The sequence below is a fragment of the Lates calcarifer genome, linkage group LG21 (genome assembly GCF_001640805.2).
Source record: "Lates calcarifer isolate ASB-BC8 linkage group LG21, TLL_Latcal_v3, whole genome shotgun sequence".
Classification (NCBI taxonomy): domain Eukaryota; kingdom Metazoa; phylum Chordata; class Actinopteri; family Centropomidae; genus Lates; species Lates calcarifer.
In genome coordinates this window covers 7,765,806-7,782,827 of record NC_066853.1, presented here as the reverse complement: position 1 = coordinate 7,782,827, position 17,022 = coordinate 7,765,806, and the positions used below count along the sequence as shown (strand labels likewise).

The following is a 17,022-nucleotide window of genomic DNA, read 5'->3' as shown; positions in this document are numbered from 1 at the left end:
CAATCAACTGGCTGACAACCTGAGATAAATTCACATTCACACCCCTCATGACTGCAGAAAATATGACGGTAACCTGCCTACTACACAGAACTTAAACACCTTCAGCCTCCTCACACCCTCATCCCTGTTACAACTCCTGCCCTCTGGTTGGTGCTGAAGAACACTATACAACAAAACAGCTAGATACATCAGATACTTTCCACATGCCATTCTGATGAACAGTTAATCATTCAATGAAAAACAATCCATGTGCAATGACCCTGTAATACTGAAGCATCTACTGTACCTCATATGTACAGTATATATATATATATATATCTGTATTGTTATCACCTGACCTCCAGCATTTCACTTATATAGGTATGGGCGTGGTTTATTGAAGGGGCTGTCCGAGCATGACAATAGACAGACCACACCAGCCAATCAGGGTGCGTATCGGACTAGCTCGGCAAGGGCGCTTAACTGAAGTAGCCAATCAACGTTAAGGGGAGGCGGGGTGTGTGTGCGACGCTGCTTGCTGCCGGGGAAACGGAGTTCTGAGGGTGTAGGGAATTGTGCCGGTGCGCTAGAAACTCCCGCCATTTCGACAAGGAATTAACCTCTTGATTGATCCAGGTTATTTTTTCATAACGCTTGCTAACGCTGTTATCTGACAGGAAGAAACTCCGGCAGTACGAAAATGCAGCGAAGACAAGTGATTAAACAGGAGCAGGCCTAGTTTGAAGAAGACTTGGGGACTGCACAGCGCGCCAGACCTCCTGCCGAGCTGAGCTTCGGCTGTTGCCGCGAGTTTGATTTCAGTGTGGTTTTGCATCCTTTCATGTCCAGCCGGAGCTAAAAGTTTACCAACTATCTCGAAAGACAAGTCCAGCAACCTGTTTTATACCCAAGACATAGCGTGAAACCATCATGACACCGCTACTAGAGGAGAGAAGAAGGATGCGATGAGGCTGCTGGCAATAAGCGCACTGTTATTGTTTTGCAACGAGATAGCGATCCAGCCTACTAGCTAGTCAGCTAGCTGCTACACGTTGAGTGCCGGGCCTGCCGGCGGTAACGTGAGACGTGCTAACGCATTTCGGGACACTTGGATACATGCTAAGGACATATTATTGTATATTATTACACTAAATTGCTTCTGGAAGATCTGAATTTAGCGTTGGCACCCGTGCCATCCGTGGATCTGAAATGGCACCGCTTTTGGGCCGGAAACCTTACCCGCTGGCTAAGCCGCTAGCCGAGCCACCAGGCCCGGGAGAGGAGGTCTACATCATCGAGCACACCAAGGAGGCCTTCAGGAACAAAGAGTATCCTTTAACATGGTGCTGATGCTCAGTCTCGACTTAGCGAGAGTCAGCCGGCATGCAGTGTGGCTGGCTTTGTCTGTCTGGATAAACCGATGTCCATATGGTTACATGCACGGGTCTTGTAACCCGGGCTAACAAAGCTAATTTAATATCACCAGACATTTTCCTTTCGTTTAGTGTTTCCCCGCATGTACACAGTTTACATTGGATGACAGGCTTGCTAGCTAACATTAACACCGCTTTGCTAATCAGCTCATTGCAGCTGGCTATTTAACAAAGCCCGAAAAAAGGGGATTGTTAGCGGCACATTAACACATTTCTCGTGCTTAGTGAAACGTAGGGAGCTACTATTAAAGGCCGTCCTTTCACTCTCGGCTTTTACGGCCCCGCTGTCAGCTACTTTCAACGCTAGCGGAGTTAGCTTGCACGCTGCTAACGTTAGGTTTCCCATTATGTCACAATAGCCCGTCGTCTGCTCCCACAGTCTGTAGCTAGCTGCTAACGTTAGCACACAAGCCTTAGCTACCGGTACATTTGTGTTTTTGACTTTAAGAAATGAGAACAACCGCTGACTACCACCTACTAACTTATTTAAAGCAGCTTTTTCTGGTAGATAGGCTGGTTCTGGTATACCAGTCAGGTTACTTACCTACTCTGTGAGGAGATGTTTATATGGAAACTTCAAACTGTCAGCGAGGAAATGAGGCTAGCTGAGACAGCTCAAAGTGACACACGTAGTGCTAAAAGTGGTCTTATTGTGTTTTTATGGCAACCTAAGTTAGCATAAGTTGTAGTAGATTTAAATTCGAGCAGTGACATAGCTGTTTTATTCACTTAATTATTTGTATCCGACTTAAACATGGGTATCTGACATCACTAATTTAAGAACAGCTTTTAGAGGCACAGGCCTCCTAACCACTGTCCCATCAACGCTAACATAGAGAGTTTGGCCTGGGAGTGTTCACTTTACAGTCAAACTTTTTACTCCTATAACAACTCATAGAAGTGTGTTTACTGTTTCATCCAAAACTTGTGTTCATTTTAGGTTGCCAGAAAGCTTTTCCGGCGCCCACCTTTCTTCAGTTTTTTACTATTTATTACACCCTTAGTACACTTGTTCTGTACCGTACTGTTGTTCCTTAGCGTGTAACTAGGCGTTTTAAGTTTTATTATGAAGTCATGTCTGTGTTTGCTTGGTAGCCCTTGGACCCCTGCTGCTTTTTAAACTATTGACACCAGTGATCCTACAACAGTGGACCCTGTATTTTTTGCTTGTGATGAGAAAGCAAGTGGCTGAACACGGGGCAACTGTTTATATGTGAATACTGTGATTTACCTTGACAAAATAACTACAGAGAGTATGAGGCACGCCTGCAGAGGTACAGCGAGCGCATCTGGACATGCAAGAGCACTGGAAGCAGCCAGCTGACACACAAAGAGGCATGGGAAGAGGAACAAGAAGTCACTGAACTGTTAGTATCACATCCAGAGTTTGTGTGTGTGTGGTCACGATTTCATCCAGCCATTGAAATAAGAGCCAGTCTACTCTCAGCTGATTGCAACCCATGGCCTGTACACATAACGTACACATGCGCAGTCAGGTGTTCAGTGAAGTTCTGGGTCTTATTAGTCCCTGAATGTGTAAATCAGTACCTGTTGTTGAGATACATGTGCTCAAAAATATGCACTAGTCTCTTTTACTGAAGCTTAGTAATATCGCGAAACAGCCGTACTCTCCCAGTGAAGGTCACAAGGCTTGCTGCTTTGCTATGATTGGATAAATCTGGTGCTCCTCCTCTCAGTCTATTTAGAGGGCGTGTGATTGAGTCATCCTTGAATTTGCAATGGCCTGGTGAGAGCTCCCTTATTCTGATCTGCAAAAAAGGAAGAATGTAGACAAAACATTAGACTAGTCCAGCTGAGATCTCAGTTTGTTTGTCATTAATCAGGTGAAGTATATGGTACTGTATACATGATGTCAGCAAGAGGAAGGTGACCTCAACTATATATGTGGTCCAAAGAGATGTCACAGCAAAGACAGAGGAGAGCAGTGCTCAGCTGCCCAGAGCTGAAGTCACTCAGGATCACAAGCTGTATTTAAGCTCTGTCTAATTATATCAGCCAAGAGATTTTACTCCCCCTACTGGCCACTCACAGCCCTTTGTTGCCCTGTTATGTAATGCCCTGGTCCCTGTGATGACTGCAGCGCAGGAATCGAAACAGCTTGAAAGACATTTTGCCATGAATATAGTGCATCACACCCATCAATGAATCCAACTCATGTTATGACGTGGCAACAGTCTTTGCTGCAAGGTTTGTTTTTAAATGCGGTCAGGACATTAAAAACAGCCTCTCCCTCTTTACATAATTAAGTGGAACACAGAGTCATGGGAATACAAAAACTATATTTGTTTTCATTTACTTTTTTGGGTACTAATTACTGCTCGTGCTCTCTGTGCAGGCTTCAAGAGGAGTATCCCCAGTGGTTTGAGAAGCCGGTCCTCGAGATGGTCCACCACAACACAGTGTCTTTAGACAAACTGGTTGAAATGGCCTGGGTGGAAATCCTCACCAAGTATGCTGTGGGAGAAGAGTGTGACTTCTTGGTCAGTATGACTTCTTAAATCTATAAACTTGTGTATTATGTATGGTTGTTATAGCTATAACCTTGTATTTGTATCTTGTGATGTTCCCAGCAACTTGTATAACATCTGAATGTAACCCACCATAGTGGTAGGGCAGGAGTAAGCAGGTGTTTAATTGGAAAATTCATGTTTTTTTTTTTTTGTTTTTTTTTGGGTTGTTGTTGTTTCTCTTTAGGTGGGGAAGGACAAAAGTTTGCGAGTGAAGGTGGTGAAGATCCACCCCTTAGAAAACCCAGAGGGTGAGACGGGGGAGAAGAAGCTTGAAGGGGCCTGCGACTCTCCATCCAGCGACAAAGAGAATGCAAGTCAAGAGAACCAGAGGAAGGAACCTCCTCCCAGAGAGGAGGAGAATAGGAGGGAGAGTCTCAGTGAGTACAAATCATCTACAAACAAGGATCATTGCCAAGAGCTTTAGGCTTTTTAAAAACAATGTTTATCTTCCTATCAGGTGACAGAGCACGGCGTTCTCCAAGGAAACTTCCCACTGCCATGAAGGAAGAGAAGAAGAAGTGGGCAATGCCTAAATTCCTTCCTCATAAATATGACGTGAAGCTCATCAACGAGGATAAGGTTTGTCTTAATACCCATGGCTGCATGTTACTCCTCTGTGCTTTCTGTGCAGACTTTTGCATTTTTAAAAGAAAATAAATTGAATCTTTTGAACTGCCCTCTGTTACAGGTGATCAGTGATGTCCCAGCTGACAGTCTTTTCCGAACAGAGCGCCCTCCAACCAAGGAGATCATGCGCTATTTCATTAGGCACTATGCTCTGAGGCTGGGCATGGGAGAGAGTGCTCCCTGGGTGGTTGAGGATGAACTGGTGAAAAAGTTTAACCTGCCCAGCAAATTCAGTGACTTTCTCCTTGATCCACACAAGGTAATTCACTCAAAGTCATTTTCTGCATGTTCCTTTATTTGAAATGTTGCACGTGCCTGGCTCACGCTGTTTTGTTTGGCTGAAGTTTTTAGCAGAGAATCCCTCAGCGAAGCGTAAGAGCTTGACGTCTCCAGAGGGTAAACCCAGCAAGAAGCTCAAGACCTCCGACACACCAGGAGAGGACTCAGGAAATGAGAAGGGAGAGAAGAAAAGGAAAAAGAAGAAAGACGCCTTAGGCATGCCCCTCAGTCCCACCATCTGGGGCCACATGCAGGTTAGCTGGCTTCTATGATATTACTTAATGCATATGGGGTATCCCTTAAAACTCAAATCTTTGCTTAATGGGCTCATGTTGTCTGTATTTCAGAAAATAAAAATGAATGGTTCTCCACTCAAGGTTAAGAACTCTGGAACTCCTAAGAAAGGCGAAGGCAAAGGCTCTGCACCCTCCACCCCGAAGTCAGGCAGAAAGTCTGGGGAAAAGAAAGAAGGAAAGAAGACTGGAAAGAACGGTGATAAGAAGCTCAATGTGCTCAAAGCCTCTAAAAAGGATGGTAAAGCTGGTGCCAAGACACCGAAGATGAAGCAGATGACTCTACTACATCTGGCCAAGAGCACTCCTGCTGGGAGTCCTAAAAAGAGAGCCCGTAGCACCAGCATGGGTACACCTAAACTGGGGAAGCCACTGCACCCTATGGCTCTCCACCTCCTTCGTTACTATAAGGAGAACAAGGGCAAAGAGGACAAAAAGAACTCGCTCTCCTCCCTCATCTCCAAGGCCGCAAAGACCTTATCCCCCGATGATCGTGGCCGTCTGCCAGAGGAGCTCCAGGAGCTGGTGCAGAAACGCTGGGAGCTTCTGGAACAAAAGAAACGATGGGCAGCCATGAGTGAAGAGGAAAGGCAGGAAGAGATGAAGAAGCGGCGTGAGGAGCTCAAAGAGAAACTGCGAGAAAAGGCTAAGGAGAGACGGGAGAAGGAGATGCTGGTCCGCCGCGAACAGTCACGCAGATACGAGGACCAGGAAATCGAAGGTGGCAAGACCCTGCCGGCGTTCAAGCTTGTAGACATGCCTGAGGGTTTGCCCAACACCCTGTTTGGTGATGTGGCCATGGTCGTGGACTTCCTCCACTGCTATGCAGGGCTGCTGATGCCGGATGATCAGTATCCCATCACAGCTGTGGCTCTGATGGAAGCACTGGCCGGGGAACGGTCCGGCTTCCTCTACCTGAACCGCGTGCTGGTGGTCCTGCTCCAGACGCTGCTGCAGGACGAGCTGGCAGAGGGCTACAGTGAGCTCGATATGCCCTTATCTGAGATCCCCCTCACTATGCACTCAGTGTCAGAGCTGGCACGATTGTGTCTGCGCCCATATGACGCTCATGGCGAGGAGAGCGGCCAGGGCTCCGAGGACTCTGGGCCCATGGGGGGTTTTGATGATGTGGTGACCAGTGAGTTCCTGGAGAAGCTTGAGACAATCGAGGTGTTTGAGCTGAGCCCCGAGGAGAAGGTCAGCCTACTGGTGGCACTGTGCCACCGCATCCTCATGACCTACTCAGTGGAGGACCATGTTGATGCAATGCAGCAGCGGTCAGCTGAGCTGTGGAAAGAGCGCCTAGCGATGCTGAAAGAGGTCAATGACCGTAAGAAGGCTGAGAGGAAGAAACGGAAGGAGATGGAGGGCAAAGGTAGGCGCAAATTACCAGAGAGCTTTACCTGTAGTTATAATGTAGCAGTGAATCAAATGAGAAAACGTAATACTGTTAATGTGGGAGTCCCACTCCTTTCCCCACTCACTTACCTGTAGTTAAAAGCATATATAATACCTACAAAATATCAGTTGTTATTCTGTGATTTGTTATTAATCTTTTGTAAAATTTTCCTATTCACAAAGGTGAAAAGAAAAAAGATGGGGCTGCTAAGAAGGAGGCCAAAAAAGAAGTAAAGGTGGAGCTGGAGCCAGAGCCAGAGGACATGATCAGCTCAGTGAAGAGCCGGAGGCTGATGGCGATGCAAGCCAAGAAGGAGAAGGAGGAGATGGACAGGCAGAACAAAGGTAAACTTATAGCAGAAAATGCTTTTTTCAAATATAACAATAAAAAAAGTGAAATTTGAGATGTGATTTAATTCCATTTTGATACATCCGTGTCCTAGCTTCTCCACCACTGGGATGTTTACATACGTTTAGATTTTTATGTCAGTGTACCTCACTCTTGGTACTGTGCTGTGCCACCCCACCTGCAGAGCGTATGGAGAAGGAGGCTGAAGAGGAGCGGATGCGTAAACAGAGGGCTGCTGCAGAGAGGGCCTTCCAGGATGGCATAACCAAAGCCAGACTCGTCATGCGCAGGACCCCACTGGGCACAGACAGAAATCATAACAGGTGAGTGCTGCACACAAACACTGACATATAGACACAAATGCAAACCATGTGAGTAACTTCAGTAAATAATAACCGTTTCTGCTTAATGTTTTTGTTCAGATACTGGCTTTTCTCTGACGTGGTTCCTGGTCTGTACATTGAGAAAGGCTGGGTGCATGAGAGCATCGACTACAGCTTCACTCCTCCACCCGAGGACAAACCAGCTGAGCCTGAGGTGGAAGAGGAGGAGGATGGTGAGTCGACCGCTCCTCATGAGTCACAAGGTACAGTATTTAGTTGTGCAACCCATGTCTTTTTACACATTTCGTTTTGCGTGGTCAGCAGTTTTGTGTATGTGGATGCATAATTCTCTCTGCATTGCAGTTCTAAAATGTATACACATGATTTATGTTGCAGGAGCTGAAAAGGATGATGGTAGCATAGATGGTGCTATTAGTGAAGGAGCCCAGCAGGGAGCAGCAGCAGATGTCTGTATAGAAACCACTGTTCCCAAACAGGGACAGAACCTCTGGTGAGACCAGTGCTTCTATCTTTATCTTTTTATTTCTCTGTCTGTCCTCTCTTTCTTTATTCGATTTCATCCTTTTCACACTATTGTCTCCATATTCTAATTTTTCTGCCTTTCGATCCAGGTTCGTATGTGACAACCTGGCTGAGCTGGAGGAACTGGTGGAAAGTCTTCATCCTCAGGGGGTCAGAGAGAGTGAATTGAAGGCAAAGATACAAAGCAGGTAAATGCACTCTGAAAGCATGAAACTGTCCTGTCCTACTGCATTTCTTATGCCCTGTATTACTGGCTTGGTTTTAACCTTTTGCTTACAATTTTTTTGTATAAAAAGAGGAAAAAATTACAGGTTAAATAAATAAAAATCTAAATACACACTGTTTCTCTTCTCTTTCTAGATATCAGGAAATTCTCCACTCTATCCATCTGACCCGTAAGGGCAAAATGGGCCTCAGGACCTGTGACGGCTATGCAGAGCTTCTCAAATACCTGCGCAGTGACATCCAGGAGGTAGCTTCACGGCTCCATAAGGGAGGCCTGGGATACCTGGATGACAACATAGACATCGAAGAACAGGTGATTTTATGTTGATTTTATCCATTGCTGTTTTGTTGAGTATTGTACATTGTACAATGTCCTTGAGTGACCAGAAAGGCGCTTATAAATAAATGTGTTATTATTAATAGTCTGATAACATATGAAATTAGTATTCCTATTATTTCTACAATATGTTCACTGAAGTCTGAGAAATTAGAAATGTTTACGATGATGTAACCAGTAATTGGGATGCATATAGCTGACAGCTGGTATATTCATCTTTGTCAGGGTGAGCTTGTAATTCATAACTATTTGTTTCATCATCTTCAGCTGAAAGACACAGAGAGCTTGAAGGACTTCGGCGAGTGCATCATCACCATTCAGGCCTGTGTAATCAAAAAGTTCCTGCAGGGATTCATGGCCCCCAAGCAGAAAAAGAAGAAAAAGCAAGGAGGCGAAGAAAGCAGCAAGGCTGAGGAGGTGGATGAGGAGAAGAGACTGGCAGAGGAGGCTAGGGTAAGAGAAAGAGCTGTACTCTTCCTGTTCTGATACAAGTTTGCATCTCACAGATAATCGGCTTCATCAGAAAGATTGCTGTTAAAATAAGCCTTTTAGCCGTTGACCACTTGCATAATCAAGTACACACCAACTGCATAAATGTCATCTGTTAAACACAGAGCTATAATGACCTTTCCCTCTTAGGTAGCCACAGCGGTAGAGAAGTGGAAGACGGCTATCAGGGAGGCACAGACCTTTTCCCGCATGCATGTGCTGCTGGGAATGTTGGACGCCTGCATAAAGTGGGACATGTCTGCTGAGAACGCTCGCTGCAAAGTCTGTCGCAGGAAAGGTGAGGACTGATTTTAACTGCTGTCTCTGAAAATAAAAGAACTAAGCCTTTATTTACATAGGAAGATTTCTGTGTTTTGACTGTAGTTACATACATTTCAAAAGCCAGTAACTCAGTGACCTCAACAGAACTACAGCCCCAGAAGAAGTCCCTTTTTTATTTACCTTCTTACTCTCAAACAGTCAACACAGCTGTCTCATGCCTTTACTAACTGAAACACAGTCAATCACTCTCCTGTTTGAGTGAAGCAGTGCTGCTCTACCTAACCAGTCCTCTGCTCCCCACCTAGTGCTCAGGCAGAACCCATCTGTGCTGAAGCTGATGGAGTCTAGACCCAGATCCAGATGCAGCAGCAGGCTCAGAGCAGAACAGACTAGTAGTGTCAGGCAGGTCTACATGCAGAGCTGGCAGCTCTGCAGGCCGACAGGTGAACCTGTAGTGATAAGATAACAGTAGGACTTGCACAGCAACATAGCCACATAAGGAAACCATGCAAAGATTCTTGACCTTTATGAGGGAGTGAAGATGAGGAAAAGTAACACAGAAAGAGTGAGAATTGGAAAAAAAAAACCTTCTGTAGCTCAGCTTTATGATTTTCATTCTGCTCTGCTCCAGGTGACGATGAGAAACTTATCCTCTGTGATGAGTGTAACAAGGCCTTCCACCTGTTCTGCCTGCGACCGGCCCTGTACCGCATCCCTGCCGGAGAGTGGCTGTGTCCTGCCTGCCAACCTACTGTGGCCAGACGTGGCTCCCGTGCAAGGTAACGGACCACCCAGTGCTGTTGGGTTTGTACTGTCTGTTCAATTACACAGTTAATGTGTCCTCACTCAGATATGTTAAAGCAGCATTTCATTTCTGTTTACGTTGTTGCAGTTAAAAGGAAAATATTTTAATCATTACAGATGTATCTGTATGGACACATGTAGTGCTGTTGTAATGAAAAACAAATTCAGCTCTTGTTTTTTTTAACCACCACTGAACACACACAGAACTACAGGCCATCTTCTGTCTTTATCAGCTTATGAATAGTAACCTGTCCATTGCAGGAACTATAACCAAGACACAGATGAAGAGGAGAATGAGGAGGAGTCTGAAGAGGAGGACTCAGAGGAAGAGGATGAGGATGAGGAGGAGAATGACTACAAAGCCATGGGGCACAGCTGTGAGTATCCGAGAGAGAAAACTCAGTCCGGGTTTCACAGCAACATCTCAACTTGATGATAGTTCAGTATGAGGGTTTTTGGTTGGTTTTGGAAAATCGTGGCTTGGCCCTGAAGGTTGGGAATGAGAGGAATGCTGATGGGGAATTTCAGCCCCTGTCTCTATTGTCTGTGTGTCGTCATGTAGCACAGCTCAGGTCTGGACCTTGCTTTGAAGCTGTATCTCACTCTGGCTTCACTCAGAGTATGTGGCAGGATGATCCCCCCTCTGTCAGCTCAGGCCAGCATGTCAAGGTCAACAATTAGAAAGTTTAGCGCACTGATGCTGAAAAGCTCGAGAGAAGATGGCGACGCACCTAAGAACGGATTATTTTTCTTGTATCTAGTGTGCATCTGTGTGGAAGTCCACTGACCCAAGTCCATGGTAGTAATAAAGCTCAGATTACATTACCTGCCTTTTGTTTTTCTTGTTGTCCTGACCATCCCTTGTTGTTTCTCTACAGTGAGACCAAGGAAGAAAAACAAGCAGTCTTCGTCTCGGCAGAAAAGCTCGAAAAGTAAATCCAAGAAGCAGTCGTCCTCTAGTAATCAGAACAGCAAACAGAGGACTGGTCCCAACAGCCCTGCAGACATCGACGAACTGGTAAGAATCCACAGGGAAACTCATGTAGAGGATATGCCTTTGTTCTCAGCATTAAAGAGACACATGAGGGCAGGAGTTCATATATATTTCACAAACCTACAGAGATTTGTCGTCCAAATTTGCATTGAGGGCGCAGAATAAATCAGTTTTGTATTATTGTTTAGTTCAAACTGTTTGTGTGCGGTTTCTGCAGGTGCGACAGACTTCCCAATCAGGAGTGCGCAGGCAGGCGCTGGAGCTGGAGAGGTGCGAGGAGATCCTCAAGAAACTGACGAAATTCCGCTACAGCTGGCCTTTCAGGTGAGCGACAAGTACAACCTGTACTGTTGGAGTTAGCACACGACAAGCAGGAAAACCTTTAACTCTAGCACAGCCACAAATGCTTACTTTACATTAACTATAATGACAGAAACTCTCCAAACGACAGGTGTCTAATTTATGGTTATGCTCTGAATGTACAGGCACTGTTTGAAAGTTTCATGAATTATAATGATCCTTAGTATTTAGTCTGACTCATGCTCTGCTCCTCTCTCAGGGAGCCCGTGTCCCCAGAGGAGGCAGAGGACTACTTGGACATCATCTCCCAGCCCATGGATTTCCAGACGATGCTGGGAAAGTTCAGCCAGGGCTCGTATCGTCACGCCCAGGACTTCCTGGAAGACATGAAACTGGTCTTCTCCAACGCGGAGGAGTACAACCAGCAGGGCAGCACGGTCCTCTCCTGTATGGTGAAGACGGAGCAGACCTTCGTCGAGCTCCTCCAAAAGCTGCTGCCCGGCCTCAGCTACCTCCGCCGCCGCTCACGCAAACGCATCAGCCAAGCTCCTGCAACATCCGAGGAAGATGAGGAGGAGGACGAAGAGGAAGAGGAGGATGAAGAGGAGTCGAAGAAGAAAATGCAGAATGGCAAATCAAACAGGAAGAAAACTCGGAACGGTCGAGGGCGAAGGGACGAGGAGAGTGAGAGTGAGGAGGAGGAGGAGGAGGAGGAGGAGGAAGAGGAGGAGGAGGAAGAGGAGGATGATGATGATGCTGGCAGGAGGAGAAGTAAGCGGACCGCTGCCACATCAGGCAGGAAAGATTACAGGGAGCAGGATAGCTGATGGCGAGCGGGACACACGGAGAACTCGTCAGCGGGGGGGCCGGGGCGATGCTGGGGGGGCGAGCAGCGACGAGGACCGGTCCAGCCAGCAGCGACATTCCAAGAGACAGAAACGCTCATGAAGTCCAGGGTGCTCTTTTTGTTGTTTTTGTCATTTCTCTTTGCTTTAACAAAAAATTCTGTCCCGCTCCTCAAAAACAAAACAACAAAAAAAAGATCAAGACCCCCTCCATCTCCTCCTCCTCTCACAGCCAGCGGGGCGTAATCCTCAGAAGGACTTTTTTGTGTTATTGAATTTCTGTTCATATTTTGAAAAACAACAAAAGTGATTTATATTTGTAACGTTTAATATTGGTGATGTTTTGATTTTTTTCAACCAAGAACAGAGATAATGGAGAGGTCCTCATAGCTCTTAAGACTCTTCTGATTTGAATTTCAGTTCCACGATAACAACCTCACACACAAGTGTAATTTGACTTCAGATGTTGTCCTGTGAACTGCTTTGTTTTTCACATTTACCCCCACCCCACCTACCCATACACCAGTAAAGTGTAATCAGATGTCTGTCTTCATTCATAGTCCAGCCATCACTTAACAGGGGTGTTTCAGAATAGTAGTAAAATGTTTGTCCCACTCACATCTCTGTCACAAGTCATCGTGTTTTCACACACCAACAGTACTATTTGTTAAAGAGATGGTGTCAGTGTAGCTGAAAATCCTCTCAGCTCAGAAACAGCACTGATGGCTGGTTATGTTAATTTTTCTGTCACCTGTAAATCGCTCTTACTCGTAAGCATCTTGCCACCAAGATTATCTTTGGTCAAATGCAAGTCTATAGGTAAAACTTGATAGGATTTTTTACTAGTTGTTGTAGTTGTTTTTCCAGCCCAGTTTCACATTTATTGTTCAAAAGCTGGGTTGAGACTGCAGATCTCACATGTAGTCATCAACACTTTAATGCTTTAAAAAAAAAAACAAAACAAAACAACAAAAAAAAAAGTTTAATCTCAGCTCTTGGTGCCAAGATGTTTTCAAAAACAGGGACCCGACTCGGAGTCTCATCCTTGGCGTGTAGAGCTGACCAGCCTTTCCTCCTCGGTAGTGCCCTGCCACTTTAAAAAAGAACCGGTACCTCAATGCTCAATGTCAGTTTGCACTCCTGTGTAAAGTGCACCTATTATGCCAGCAGCTGCAGGACCATACTTTATTGAAATTATGTGCATAAACATTTGTAAACAGTGTTTAAAACAGCAAATGTGATGTTTGTTAAGAAAACGGGCATTTTTGAATATTTGATATTTTTTGCACATTTTATTTGGTATTGTAAATGATAACTTGTTGATCTTAATCACATCCAATAAATTGCGAGGTTTATCCAGGGCTCTCCTAGTCGATACAGAGAACATGTCAGAGTTAATTATACTTTTCACTGTCGCAGCAGAAACCGTCACTTGCTTGTACATTTTGTAACAAACACCTAACCCCCCCCCCCATCTTTGTTGATCCTTATTGTGGGATTAATGACACAGATGTGGGTTAAAGCGAATCCTCAAGAGGTAAATGAAGGTTTTCCCAGCATGTCCTGGTTCAGTCACCAGGTGGTGCTCTCCTCCTGCTTTGCCCCAGCGTTTTCCAGTGTAACACGGTGATAACTGCTGTGTTTGTAGGACTGCTTTAACACCTGACTGCCACTGTTTTGTGCTCTCACTGTCCATTAAAACAGAAGAGCTCCATTAGTGCTGGTATATTCTGCCTCTTCAACTTGTTTTGTAGGAACTTCTCCACACTTGGCAGCAAATTGATTTCTTTTTTTTTAATCAGACACAACATTCACAAAATGAAAACCTTTTGACTGTGCAGAAGTTCTTGTAGTCTGTGGCGAGGTTTCCAGCAATGTGTATATATATACATACTGATAAGGCAGTGGTTGGTTTGCCCTCTTCTGTCTGTACTGTGCTGTGCTGTTCTCCTGTGTTTTCTAGTGCTGTTATCATCCAGACTTTACTGATCTCATTTGGCCACTGATTGTTTTTCCCTCTTCTTTTTTTCTGTTTAAATTCGGCTTTGTTCCTGACATGATTAACAATTGTTAAAATCACTGTTATGATTGTTTGACATTTGAACAAACAAGCAAAAGGTGACTGCCCCTCTCAAAATAAAACCTGACTGTAAATGCTTTCTTTTATTCTTGGAGGAACTGCAAAAGTCTTTTACACTTCCTTTTTTATATATATATTTATAGTCTCTAAAGCTGGGTTTTGGGTAGGTTCGGAGGATTTACATGTAAAGAATTTCCAATAAAGGCTATGGACGAAGACCGTAGTTCTCCCTGTTTTATTTGTGTTGAGCTAACAGACAGACATCACTGCCATCTGTAAACCTTGTGATAAGATGATGAACGGGGAGGAAAACGGACTAGCCGTGATCACCGCCCGTTGTCTAATTTTACTTTTTAATAAAATATGAAATGGTTGTCTTTCTCTTTGGTGTGGACTCTTTTCTCCGAAACATCTTCGCACAGAAGTCAAATTATGTGTTGAAGCCAGAACTGTCATTACTGAAGACAAATAGTTTCATTATTCACAGAGAACGACGAGCAACTTGGACTGAAACTGTTCCATGAAAACATTTTGTGGAAAACATGAAGCTGTTAGTGGTTGAGTTTGGATGTAATTACACAACCAGGAGTCTCTGACTGTAAGGTGCAACTTTAACTGGACATGGATGTTTTTCAAGACAATAGCATAATTTAATTAGACTGAAAGTTTGGCCAGGAGAAAGCTGTGGACACATGAGGCACCAGATATTTATGCAGCGTCATTAAAGTGTCTAGACAGCTATTGACTGTGGTTTCTAAGGTTGTTTATGGGCGAAAATAATGATTTTGCTGCACTCAGTAGTCTGAGCCAGTTTCACAGGGAAATGCCTGTACAGGTAGTAGGCGGACGGCAGCAATGATCCCACAAAATGAAGTGTGAGTTTGTGATGTATGGAGCAGAGGAGAGTGCAAGGAGGACAGCAAGATCTTATGAAATATCTAGCAGTGAGTTGCTGACAGCCTGTGAGCCATCTGTAATTTGGCAACAGGTGTAGAAGCTAAGATGGATCAGAGTAAAGGTCAGAGATGTGGAAAGTCAGTGGAAACATGGCACTTCATTAGTGATAGTTCGAACATGACAGCAGCTGAATTCAGCTTTAATAAGCCTAAAACGATGCTTCACTTTATTAAATTATGGCCTCTGTATTTCTGTTTACCCTGAAATCATTGTAACTGCAGCATTTTGAGCCATAGAAGAATAAAAAGTTCCATGATCTTGACCCACAAGACAAGACAATAATGGCAGATTGAGGACATTATGAGTTACGAGCCCTGAGGCGTTGAAGACAAATCACAGGATTTTTTTTAATCTGTTTTGTTGCCATTGAGACTAAATGCTGACTGAATCGCTGTGACAGCCAGTTTTGGTGGCTGACTGTTTTGGGAAAATGGAGCCAAACCCAACTGAACATTGCAATATATCGAAAAAAATGAACTTCTAATGAACTCAGAGAAGTAGATCAAGTCTCCCTTGGGAGGTTTAGTCTCTTCAGCATTAAAGAATTTGTAGTTAACTTGAATAAAATATAATACAGTGGAGATATATTAACTTTCATGGGTTTGATGGGTCTATCAGGGTCTTTCCAAACTTGTGAAACATGTGAAGCATTGTTCATTCCTCACACGGTGCATCCTACGCAGTGAAACATAGCTGAGATGTGCATTAATCACCAAACCTTTACTCCCTGTTGAGGTCAAAGGAATCAGTGACAGTATATTCTGCTCTGCAGCACAAAAAAATCTCCCAAGGTTTTACAGGTAGCAAGAAAAAAGGTACAGAAATAATACAAATATAGTTAAATTAATGTGAAAGAATCCTGAATAGCACTCTTATTTAATCTGTATCACATTTATGAGCTTTTGCCATGCTAGTGGCACATACTTTTTGGATGTCAGTGTCAGTCTGTCCATCAATTCGGCCCAGACTGAAATATCTAAACAACTACAGGGTGGACTGTCATGTAATCTGGTACAGATATTCATGCCCCTCTGAGGATGGACAGTTGTATTTCTGGTAAAAACCCTTCACTTTCCCTTCACTTATAATCAGTTAAAATTTTCCTATATCTATACATTGTACACGTTTTTACAGAGTCATGTTTCTGCTCACCTGATGGTCCAGTATTGACACTTTGATCTCTGTTTTTGGTCTCCACCAACCCCTCAGGGAAATATCTGACTAAATGCTCCACTGTGTTCAAACAGCCACTTTAGCTGGATACAGGTTATGTGCACTTGTGTGAGGAGATTGATCACTGACAAAATGTTGCACACTACTCACATGTTTTGTTCATTTTGTGCTTGTTTTATTACTAAATATGTGGTGTGGAAAAACTGGAAAAAGTTAATTCAACAGTTCAATTTGTAGACGGAGCAGAGTGTAGCATGCTTGCATTTATTGACCATGTTTGACATAGTGAAATTTTATACTCTGAATTTGAAACAGCAGTGTCTTCACACTAAAAGAAACATACGACTCTTCCTGGCCCGTTGCATGCATCTTGGTGAGTGATTTGCAGCAGCAGCCAGTGTGTCCACCTCTTGTCCGCCAGCCAAACACTGACATGCTCTGATCAATGACACAAATTCCAGTTAAATATCATAATTTCAGCACTACAGTACTTTTTAGGAGCCCAAACCATAATTGTGTCTCAGCATATTCCAGCCGATCACACATGGTTTAAATAATACTTCACTGTGAGCGTGCATGTGTGGTTTTAACTTCTTGTAGTGGCAGATGGGTGTGGTTTGACAAGACAAATTACTCAGGAACAGAAGGTCAACTCGGGTCAATGTGTCTGGATGCATCAGCTTCCTCTGAATTCCTTAGAAATATCACACAGTTTGGTTTTATGTTGCCTTGGTTGTTGTATCACAGAGTCTGATTCAACGGCAGCAGCAGGTGCTCTCTC

At 44.3% G+C, this 17,022-nt stretch overlaps 1 protein-coding gene across 1 annotated transcript; it reads left to right on the top strand.

Moving 5' to 3' along the window:
- Window positions 1-509: 509 nt before the first annotated feature.
- Window positions 510-14,484, top strand: baz1b (bromodomain adjacent to zinc finger domain, 1B). The gene is given in 22 exon segments (XM_018660054.2): window positions 510-1,307; window positions 2,663-2,779; window positions 3,769-3,913; window positions 4,128-4,320; window positions 4,401-4,522; window positions 4,632-4,829; window positions 4,915-5,103; window positions 5,197-6,517; window positions 6,724-6,885; window positions 7,074-7,212; window positions 7,312-7,475; window positions 7,609-7,723; window positions 7,845-7,943; window positions 8,116-8,293; window positions 8,585-8,770; window positions 8,957-9,104; window positions 9,720-9,867; window positions 10,154-10,269; window positions 10,771-10,910; window positions 11,104-11,210; window positions 11,446-12,010; window positions 12,012-14,484. Coding segments are annotated over 22 exon segments (4,794 nt in total). The 5' UTR covers window positions 510-1,188; the 3' UTR covers window positions 12,135-14,484.
- The last annotated feature ends 2,538 nt before the right edge of the window (window positions 14,485-17,022 follow it).